Genomic DNA, 11,309 nt, shown 5'->3' on the forward strand with positions numbered 1-11,309 from the left:
CCCTGCGGATGGCGGTGTTTTTGCTGCTGCCTGGGAGGTTCTAGGACTCTCCCTGGACAGAGTATGTACGAAAGTCATGAAGAAAGCCGAGCCGCAGTCTTCAAATAGGAAACCTTTCAACAAAAGGGTGTGGCTGGTGAAATATGCCGCCGCCAAACAGTGCAGCTTTTTGACTTGGGGGGGACTGGACGGACATGATGAGGCGAGATACGGCAAGACAGCCTTGCTGCAGCGGCGACTGCGCTGCAGCAAGGCTGTCTTCCTCGAAATCAAGCAGTAAGAGCGAGAGAGGGCTCGTTGGCGGCTTGTATTTGATTAGCTGGCGACCCCTAAGGCTCGAACGCCAGCAGCGCGCTGCATCGAAAGCCTACTCGGATGCCCTTCAATGCGCAGGCAGTAGTACAGCTTGTCTAGGAGTGGCACGAAGGGGAAACCGGTAGATTAGGGCCTGCGAAGCTCAGTATATAGGCTGCAGGTACTGATTTCGCAGCAGAAACCGCAGTAACAGCGGCAGCGGGGGGGGTAGGAGGGCTGTATACGCAGCGAGGAGAGCGCAGAATGCGCTTCAGCACAGGTCTGCATGCAGCCTACGCGACCTCGGCTTTCTTAATCCGTGGTCATCCTATAGGGCCTGGATGGCTTTCTTCCTCAGCGCCACGGCTGGGGGGAGGGAAAGCTACACCATCCGCAAGGGAAGCTGCTTTCAGACAGGCTGCCGCTGCTGCTGCGACCACTGCAGCGCCACCCAAAGGAAGTCGGCTTCCCGCAGGGCATGGCACCAACTCCTCAGGTAAGAGGGGTACTGCATTGAATCTTAAGGTGCAGTTGCTGCCAGCAGCGCAAGCTACTGCTGCCGGATGCAGCAACGGCCAGATGTGAGCGCCTTCCTCGTGCAGCTCAGCGCCATTACAGAAAGATCTACAATGGAACGGGTGACCACCTGTCCCCTCCACAGCCAATGCACGAACGGCACGAGCACCAGTCCTGAGAACCCCCCCTGCAGCAGCCGTAGAAACGTCAATAGCAGCCCTAAGCGCGGCAGTTCCCAACACAACAGGAGCCGGAGCAGCATGCAAAAGCGTGGCTGCCACACAGTCATGAGCAAAATCAGCGGTGCACGCTGCAGAAAGCTCAGGAATGACGTTCCGCACAGCTGCACCAGTACGTCGCCGTTCCGACCAGACCAAGCAAGAACAGAATCTGCCACGAGGGCTTCGTGGAGGGCAGAGGAAGAAGGTGCAGAAGCAGCAGCCGCAGCAGATGGAAGCAGATGGAAGCGCAGACGCACTGGATGCGCTTGCGCCTCGTCTGGCTGCTCAGGCACGAGTCTGCATGGGGTAGGGAGCTACTTTTCCCCCCAATGCTTTCTTTGAATCGGCGTTGCAGCAGCTGTCTCTTGCTGTCGAGCCTTTGCAGCGGTGGCGCCTTTCGCTTGTCTCTTCACTAATGCTGCAGCACGAGGACGCCCGCCTGCTGCCCTTGCTTTTGGAAAGCCAATCTTAGCTTCGCTTTTGTTGTTGCCTTCTCAGGAGAAACTCCCCAGCGCTGGTGCTGCTGCAGCCACCCTAAACATCCCGACCGCACCGTCCCTGGCAACTCCCGCTGCAGATGAATCAAAGAGATTTTATATTCGGCTGCACAGCAGCAGCGGCCGATGTAAAAGCGGCGGCTTCTGTGGCAGCGCTTGCTCTGGCACTCCCACATGCGCCTTGGCGCGACGAGTACACCACCAGGAGGAGCTCACAGGTCTCAACACTTGCACGCAACTTGGTGCAAATACATCCACAGCTGCATCAAAAGCTACATCAACAGCTGCATCAAAAGCTGAATCCAAAGCTGCATCAACGACTGCATCAAAAGCTGAATCCAAAGGTGCATCAACGACTGCATCAACAGCTGTATCAAACGCTCTATCAAAAGCTACATCGAAAGCTGTATCAACGACTGCATCAAAAGCTGCTCTCAGAGCTGCATCAACAGCTGTATCAAGGACTGCATCAACAACTGCATTGAAAGCTGCATCCCAAGCTGTATCAACGACTGCATCAAAAGTTGCACTCAAAGCTGCATCCAAAGCTGTATCAAGGACTGCATCAACAACTGCATCATTAAAAGCTGCATCCAAAGCTGTATCAACGACTGCACCAGAAGCTGCATCATCAAAAGCCGCATTGAAAGCTCTATCAACGACTGCATCCAAAGCTGCATCAGGCACATCCCCCCCTCTAGCAGCCTCCGAGCATTCAGACGATCCGACGGCTGTTGCAGCCGCAGCTGCCGAAGAGCAGAAGCTACTGGCTGCAAGCGCTGCAGCGGACGCCACAAGAGGTTCTCCGCGGCAGTTAATCGCCGCTGAAGTGCCGCATGCTCACCATAAGGCATGGTGTTCTTCACTCTCTTATGCGGTCTGTTGCTGCGCATCGTTTGCTTGCCGGTGGTGCTGTTGCGCAGTTTTTCCTGTGGACCTCTTGCTCATGTTGCTGCTTCTTTGTGTCGTTGTGCGGCTGCTGATGGGGGAAGTCTGCGGCGTGTGCCTTGGCTCTCCTGCGTGTTGTTTTGCGCGCTTAGGAGAAGTTGAAACACCTACTAGATGGCAGATCCGTGAGGCGGTCTCTCTTGCAGAAGGAGCCGCCGTCAACGGCTTCCATTTGCGGACAGTTTGCAATTCCCAATCACTTTGTACGCGCTTCGATGGTAGCGTCTCATGGGGCCATACAGCAGCAGCATGCACCTGTCAATTTCCTGCGCTTCTTTTTGGTCATGAATCGCAGAGTAGAACGCGAACAGTTTTTTCATGACTGTGTGAAAGCGCCAGCAATGTTCATTTTTCAGTCTGCACAAGGCAGCCTGCTGAGCGGTGGCGCGACACCACACACCTAAGGGCTCCCTTCCTTCCCCCGAATCTGGCGCTCTGCACTCGTGACAGCTTTCTGAACGCGCCTCAGGCAATAGCTGCATGATGCCAGAAACGTTGCAAGAAATCCTGCAACAAGGCAGGAGGGGAGGGAAGGCGGGGAGGGAGGGAGGAATTAGGCAGGGCCCTTTTGAATAATTTGTGGCCGCCTGACGCTGGCTGGCGTCGTGTGTTGCCGGTGTGTTTGGGTGCAACCAGGCGATGCTGGAAGATGCAGATCGAGTCAGCTTCTACAAAGAGGCTATCCTTCGGGAAGGCTTCTCCCCTGAACAGTCAGAGTCGCAGTCGGAGAAGAAGCAGCAGTCAGACAGCCTCTCGGGGTTGCACGTGCTGGAAGTTGGCTGCGGACCTCTGGCGCTGCTCTCGCTTCTCGCGGTGCAGCAGGGGGCAGCCCGTGTAGATGCTCTGGAGGTGAGCAGGCAAAGCGATGCGTGTCGCCTCCTTTCGCATGCAGCTTCTAGGAGGCGCGTCGAGGCGGATACCGCCTTCTGCACCTGTTTCGTTCGTTTTGCACGCGTGTAAACGACTGGAAAATTTGCCACTTTCCACGGAGCGCAACTCCGGCTCTCCGTGCACCTCTTCCTCCTGGCACTCTCGCACCTCCTCCTGCTGCCGCTTCTTCCTCTCCCTCCTCCCCACCCTCCTCTCCCGTTGTTTTCTGCTCTTGCTGCAGCTCAATCCAGGTGTCTATCAGTTCGCCAGTACGTTCGTCCAGCAAATCGGTATCAACTCTTCTCGCCCGCAAGCCTCCGGAGGCCAAGAGCAGCAACTGCAACAGCAACAGCGACAGCAACAGCGGCTACGCGTCTTCCGATGCTACTCAAAGCTTTTCCCGCTGACACCACGAAGCGCTGCCATCGGTGCTCCCGCCATCGTGCAGACTTCTTCTTCTGCCCCCAGGGTCAGCAAGAGTTCTGCACCCGGTGAAGCAGCAGCAGCAGCAGCAGCAGCAGCAGCAACAGCAACAGCAGCAGCAGCAGCAACAGCAGCAACGGCACCTGCGCTTGCCGCCGGGCCGTCTGCGACTTCCTGCAGCTCCCTTCGAAAAAATAACGGAGGTAGAAAGGCGATAGCGTCGGTGTCTTTTGTCGGAGACAACGATGACGGTGCAGAAGCACCTGCAGCAACAGCAGAAGCAATAGCAATAGCAATAGCAGCAACAGAAGCAGAAGCAGAAGCAACAGCAACAGAAGCAGAAGCAATAGCAACAGCAACAGACGCAGAAGCAATAGCAGAAGCAGCAGCAGAAGATGAAGCAATAACAACAGCAGAGGAAGAAGCAATAGCAACAGCAGCAGCAGAAGATGAAGCAATAACAACAGCAACAGAAGCAGCAGAGGAAGAAGCAATAGCAACAGCAGCAGAAGAAGCAGAGGAAGAAGCAATAGCAACAGCAGCAGAAGCAGAAGAAGAAGCAGAAGCATCTGCTACTGCTGCTTCGCGGTCCATCCCGCTAGACCATGCGTCTGCTGTAGCAACGTCAGCGGGAGCCTCGGCAGCTGCCTCCGCGGATATGTGTGCGACGTCTTTTTTAGAGTTGAGAAAGACGCATGCCGATCAAGCCTCCGCGTTTTGCACTTCCGCGGCTGCGTCTCTTGATAGACGTTCGATGAAGAAGAGCGAGAGCAGCCGCAGACGAGGGGGGTGTCCACGTGTCAGCCAGCGCTGTGGGAAGCGCCTCCGTCTGCATGCACACTCCAGCAGCTCTTGCAGCGCCGTCTGCAGCAGGAGCTGCAGTGGTGGGTGTGGCGTTCTTCCTGCGTGCCTCGTAGGCAGCGAGAAACCGACAGGCAGTGCACAGCTTCCGGAGGAGCAGTGCTACGACCTGGTGCTGCATGAGATACTTGGCGATTTCGCTTCTCAGGAGGGTGTGGCTGATGTTATTAGGGATATCCAGGAGAGAAGCGCTTCTATTCCGAGGAGCATTCCGTTTGCTGCAAGGACCTTCATTGGCATTTCCGAGCTGCCGTCCCCCTGCTGCATCAAGTATCCGGTGCGTTCGCGAATACGCGTGCATGCATGTAGAGTGCTTGCCCTTTAGAGCCTTCTGTATGGCTCTTGAGCGCGTACTTTACAGACGCCTGGCCAAAGGCGTGCACCTTACAGTGGGGAGGCACACCTTGCGAGCAGCTTTTCGCAGGTGCTGCGCTGGTAGAGGCAGGTGAGGGGACCGTTCTAGCCACGGGGTTTAAGAGAGAGAGAAAAAAGAGAAAGAGAAAGAAAGAAAGAAAAAGAAAAAGAGAGAAAGAGAACGAAAGAAAAAGAGAGAAAGAAAAAGAGAGGACGTGAAAGAGAGAGAGAGGGAAAGCGCTGCTCTGAGGCTTCACTTTCTCACGTAGTAGCACACACACACACACACACACACACACACGCAACGTGAAAATCTAGGGAGGAGGAGGCGTCCTAGTAGTAGAGGTCCTTCGATGTGTTTCCGCTTATTTGTGCGCCGCTTGCCACCTCGGATTGTCTTCAGGCAAGCGAGCATCCGGAGCGCAGTGTCATATCTCCCCGAGAGCGCCTTCTACAATCCGTAATGTCGAGATTGCCGCTGCTTTGCTTTCCCCGCAACGCCCACCCTTCCCTCACGCTGCAGCCGAATTCAGAGCTTAGGGAGCACTTCCTGCTTCGGCTAGTTTTGTTTCAGGTCGGCCTTCGCTTCGGTGAGGCGCTGCTCAGCACTCAGCTGAAAGCCATCGAGGAACTGCATTTCGAATGCACGATGGCAACGCAGATGCTGCAGGTCCGTCTCTTCAAGCTCGGCTCGAAGCCAGTAGCTACGCGGCTACCAGAACTAGCAGCAGAACCTTGCAGCACATGTCAATCAAACACGTGATTGAATGGCGTCCAAACGAAAAGGCCTTCAGACCAGGCGCCAGTGCTTTATGTATGTATGTTTGTATGTATGTGTGTGTGCGTGTACGTTTGTGTGTGTATATGTTTGTGTGTGTTTAAGTGTATGTATATGTGCGTGTTTGTTTATGTGCGTGTTCGTATGTTTGTGGGTGTGTATGTGTGTGTGCGTGTACGTTTGTGTGTGTATATGTTTGTGTATGTTTGTGTATATTTGTGTATGTGCGTGTTTGTGTATGTGTGTGTTCGTATGTTTGTGGGTGTGTATGTGTGTATGTTTGTGTATGTTTGTCTGTGTGTGTTTGTGTATACTTGTGTATGTGTGTGTTTGTGTATGTGTGTGTGTATGTTTATGTGTGTGTGTATGTTTATGTGTGTGTTTGTATGCGTGTGTTTGAGTGAATATGTTTGTGTGTGTTTGAGTGTGTGTATATGTTTGTGTGTTTGTGTATCGCATTGTGTGAAAATCCGTGCGCAGAGGCGGACCTTGATGTTCGATGTCGAGAGGCAGGGCCTTTTCGCAGGATTTCTAGCGGCTATTGAAGTAGAAATTCGTCCTGTGCGTGTGGCAAGGCGGCTTTGATTTCGCAGACGTCGATAGGGCAAGGCGGGGTGGCTTGGAGGGGAAGAAGGCGGGAGAGGGGTTGGTGTCGCTACTCTGTGGTGTATTGTTTCGGATCTTTCTAGGCCCCTTCTGTGTTGCACCTCGACGCAGCTGTGCCCCCTGCTATGCAGCCTGATCGGCGTTTGCTTTTCTTTTTCCCCCCAGACAGGCGCTGTGGGCCCTCTCAGGATACGCGAGTTACGCACTCTTGCGCGGTGCCTTCCTTCCCCTGCTACACCGTCTGTGGATCGTGCATCTGCCCCGTGTCTTTCAAGTTTTTCTGCTGGCGTAGACACACCTGCTGCCGTGTTTTCGCGCTTTGGTGAGTGCTTCAGGGGCGCTTCTTTGGACCCATCTATGAAGGACAGTGTGACAGTTGGTACACCAACTTTGTGCTGCTCGGCAGGGAGATCCGCGTTTGCAAGGGCGACAGAATTCGTGTCAAGACGGAGGTGAACCTTACGAATTTCCAGAGGGAGCAGCACATGGTGCGGCGTAATCACTGACTCCTCGTCGTGCTGCTGCTTTCTTTCAAACAGACCATTCAGTGTAGATAAATGAAGACATATCTATTGATTTCCTTGGCTGCTGGGGGGCGCTGGCTTCTCGCTCCGGGAGTACTCGCGCCAACGCTTGTCAGCGGCTGTGGAGGACTGCAGCCACACAGGAGCCTCCACACTGACACTGCAGCTGTTGTGATGTTGTGGGGTAAATTGCTGGCAGCTGCACTGCTCTTCTGAGCTGCGAAATTTGCTGCTGCTGGCGTTTAGGGCCTAAAAGGACGTCGCTGGGTGTCGGTGTCACGCCCTTCCTACGTATTCAATGGAGACGTCCTCTCGCAGAATGGCCACGTAGAGCCTTTCGGCCCTATTATTATCGATTTCGATGAACAAGCTTGCTGCATTCACCCTACTGAGTAACACCTTTGCCTGCACTCTACCGCACCGAAACGCGCGTGCCACAAACCATAACCAGCGCACTGCTACCTACACACATCTGCTGGCCTAATCAAGGTTACTACTGCGGTGTAACCTTAAGCATTTATTCGCTGCGCGGAAGAGCGCGCGTCACTGGCTCCTTACGTCGCGGGTAGTCAGTTACTCGCAGGTGTAGCTTCCCAGGTATGTGCCGCCCTCAAACCGCGGAAGGCGCTCAGGAGTTTCGCTAGCAGCGCCTCTGACCCATGATTGCTGCAGTAGACTGTAGCAATCGTTCGCGCTAAAGAATTCTGACGAGTCTTGAAGCTCCTGCGCTCAATCATGCTACATCAGACCTCCCTGTTCTGCAGTAGAAGACGGTGCCTACTCCTGGTGCAATAAACCCGGCGAAACAGATTTAGCCTGTCAGATTTCCTCAATGTAATGTCTCACAGGCTTACATGTAAACAACCGCCTAATCAGATTGCCTTGAAACGCCTTTTGTGATGCAAAACACAGACGATTAAAGGTGTAAGGGAGGCTGTAGGTGCTGAGCATCTCTTTCCGTCTAACATACGGTCTCGCAGTTTCAACGTCATCTCAGAAGGCATTAACCTGGCGCTGAGGCGAGCAATCAAATTTGATGCTGGCCCACAATATGCAAGGAAAACTGCACTGCTAATCGTCCTTTCGTGCAATGCCGGGATGCGATAAGGCCAGCAACGCCTACTCTAACCGATCCGGCACAGTCTTTGGGCTGTCTACGGCTTTTGTTCTGTAACAAGAACTCGCAGCAGCCAGGCGCCGAACTTGCGGCCGACCACGCTGCAAAAAGTTCGCTTCCTGCCGAGGAGACAACTGCTTTGAGGCGTACAGCAGCTGCTAATTCATGACCTGAAAATCGGTGCGTCTTGCATTTTTTATCAGGTGGAATCCAGTAGCTTAAAAATGCTGTCTTTAGCAAGCTAAGTTACACTCCGGGACTTTTTATTGCTTTGATTCCATTCCAAAAAGAGTTATTTTGAAATCGCCTGGGTGATTTGTCGGTTCGCCTGTTGTATTCATTGCGGAGTACTGCTAGCTGGGAAACAGTAAGTCGCTGTGTTCCGTGCCTGTGCGCAGAACGTTGACGCAAGGAACTGTGCATGCTAGGGGATATCAGAGAGAGTGCAGCTACGTGCAGAAATGATGGCTTCCCCCCCCCTTCGTAGTGAATTCTGAGGCGCACAAGTATGAAAACGCTGGAGCTTGATGGACAAAAACTCAACTACTCTATATAATGCATGTGCTTTTCTATATGTAGTCAAGTATCTCCCTATAGAAAACTCAGATAAAAACGTTTCCCTCGACATGCTCCTCTGTATCCTAAACCGTAGACCTACCCGGTCAACTTCCCAATGCAGATGAACATTTGATCTGAAGAATAGAAAGTCCACATGGTGTAAGTTCTCCCGTTGGTCACATCAGGGAGTACGTATCGTGGGTGAATGGGAGCAGCGAGTTGACGCAAGTCATTAACGCGCTTCAGCAGATATTTAATGAACAGTCTGCAATTTCGTCCTTCTTGAGGGCTCCATACTGCAGCACCTTAGCTCTTCACTTGAACAGAGGATCATGCAGCTAGAGAGGATTCTTCCTGAAATTTTTCCATGTGAACGACCGCAAGCCGCCTTTTCTCGAGACCCCGCCGGGCCATTCAAATCCGCGTACCCTGCCCGGTGGTAAACTCTTTGCTAGCCACTTGATGCAAAATCTCCCTAAGCAAATTGCTCGAGTGTTCATGAATACTGCCTTTATAATTTCTACACCCTGCAAAGCCCCGTTCGAAGCTCATGTGCTCTGCTGGGGCCGCTACCCAGCCCTGTGGATTGCGGTTTGCTGCCGCAGCGGCATGCCCGCGCCGGGTTCCGTCGTTGTTGTTCGTCTAGACATCTGTTTCCTAGATATTAAAGAATTTCATACCGAGCTTCCCATATCGTTGTATTCACGGCTTTTACAACCGAAAATGGGTGAGTGACGCCCGATGCACCCCCGGGGATGGCCGCTGAATCCCACTACTGTTTTGCTCCTTTTTATATGCAAGAGCTATCCCCTGTCAGCTGTTTCGTTCTCCTCCTATAGTTTTTCTCTGTGGAAACTTTGCTACAAGAGAAGCGCTTGCTCTGGATCGCACGAGCGAACCACAAGCCTGGCCGTGGGCACCCCACAAACTCCGCTGCAGACGCCATGATTCTACAGCCCTGCCTAAGAGGAGCAGTGATACACTGTACATTTATTGGTCTTTCGTTGTTTCTATGCATCATCAAAATCTGATAATATATTCCTGCGATGGGTGCGCTGCTCTCCTCCCAGCCCCCATAGGGGTATTGGTTGCACAGTGGACTATTATTTGTACTTTTTTGTAATGGCCTCCTCTTTTGTTGGATGTCTGTTCTTCAGGAAAGGTTCACGGCTCTCTCGCCCGTGCGGGTAAGGTCAAAAACCAAACCCCCAAGGTGGCGAAGCAGGAGAAGAAGAAGGCCTTGACTGGCCGTGCAAAGAAGCGCCAGCTCTACAACCGCAGATTCACGACAACCGTCGGGCGCAGAAGGGGCCCCAACGCACAGTCTGCATGAGCACCAGGTCCCACAAGGCCGTTTCGGCCTCGTCGAAATTGTAATGGTGCTTCCAACAATTACATGCGGGGGCTAGTATGCGCTGAGCCGTGACTAAGCTACGGTTGCAGCAACTTGAAGACAAACCTTACCCATCTATTTCATTTCTCACACCTGAAGCTTCTGGAACAGAATACAGTCTTAAAATTGCCTGTCTAGCTCGGTGCCTCTGTAGTGCTTTGTACAATAGTCACTGTGTAAGTAAGCGGAGTCTCAGCGTATTTGGGGTTCAGCAGCACATCTCGGAAGCAAATACATAGGCAGTAGATAATTAGTGATTGATGAGTTCTAAATGCTCATGTACACTTAGAGTAATTGACCTTTCCAGGACGGAAAGGGACAGCAACTCGTGAGCGGGTAGCGGGGCTACATGTAGTGCTTTACATAGGGCGCACTGCGCAGCCATGTGCACGATGGATTTTTATCGTGTCGGGCGCAAACGTGTATTATTGGTAGTAGCTCTCAACCAACAATACGGCCTCGACTAGGACGGCGGTGCCTCACGTGACGTGACTCCCGGCAGCGAAGGAAGGAGCCTTGAGCACAAGCCTTCAATCCGTTCCTTGCTTCTTCCGCCTCCTGTTCTGCAGCAAGAAGCTTATGTTCATCGTCAAGCGAAGCCTCTGCTTCCTGAAGCTCTCTTTCTGCACTTTGAGCTTCGGCAGAAGCTTCTGCCTCCTCGGTAACAAGGGATTCCTGGCTCGAGGCATTCAAATCTGAACCTTCCTGACCATCGTCTCCGCCCGATTTAGACATCTGACGTTCTGCGGCTTCTGCTTCTTCACCGCTCTTGGGAGCTGCTCTGGATGCGATAAAACGTGCCCGACCCCCTCCAGTAGCTTTCCGATTTTCCGCAGTCTTAGATATACTTGGTGTGGTGCCGCGCACAGCGGTAACTTGTTCCCCGATTGCAAGCAGGTCCACCTTAGATTCTGTATCGAAGATTGAGGAAAGCATACTCCCCATCATCATTGGTAGCAAAACGTACCACTTGAATGGCCGCTTCCCCCACCCGCACTGCCTGTATCCACCATAACCAATTTATCATCCACTGCTAACATCATCAATTATAGATGCTTGCCTGTGCCGTGCTTATGGTGCTTGTGGTGGGGTTTTCCACCACCTTCTTTATTTCCCTCTCCATGCTTGCCTTCCATCGCACCCTCCTCATTCTCCTCATTCTCGGGTGTCTCGGATTCCTCATTGGCGTCACCCCCATCTCCACCTCCTTCCGAACTCTTCCTCTTCGGCTTAGTGCCGTGGCCGAGAAACCGTTGCATGAGTTCTATAGGTCGTTGTTAGAGATTCTCCGATTTCATTACTACTCCTCATCAGTCTTACCGGTTTGGCTTGTACCCTCCTTTCCCTTG

At 52.9% G+C, this 11,309-nt stretch overlaps 1 protein-coding gene across 1 annotated transcript; it reads left to right on the forward strand.

Moving 5' to 3' along the window:
• Positions 1-1,260: 1,260 nt before the first annotated feature.
• LOC34621873 (platelet binding protein GspB) lies at positions 1,261-7,288 on the forward strand. The gene is made up of 11 exons (XM_026338090.1): positions 1,261-1,320; positions 1,530-2,405; positions 2,569-2,679; positions 3,113-3,325; positions 3,588-3,857; positions 4,695-4,907; positions 5,388-5,444; positions 5,559-5,654; positions 6,243-6,323; positions 6,704-6,856; positions 7,139-7,288. Exons 1-11 carry the CDS (start codon positions 1,261-1,263, stop codon positions 7,286-7,288), a joined length of 2,280 nt encoding a protein of 759 aa, XP_026193875.1.
• Positions 7,289-11,309: the final 4,021 nt, after the last annotated feature.

The sequence above is a fragment of the Cyclospora cayetanensis genome, unplaced genomic scaffold, assembly GCF_002999335.1.
Source record: "Cyclospora cayetanensis isolate NF1_C8 unplaced genomic scaffold, CcayRef3 CcayRef3_contig_229, whole genome shotgun sequence".
In the NCBI taxonomy this organism is placed as follows: domain Eukaryota; phylum Apicomplexa; class Conoidasida; order Eucoccidiorida; family Eimeriidae; genus Cyclospora; species Cyclospora cayetanensis.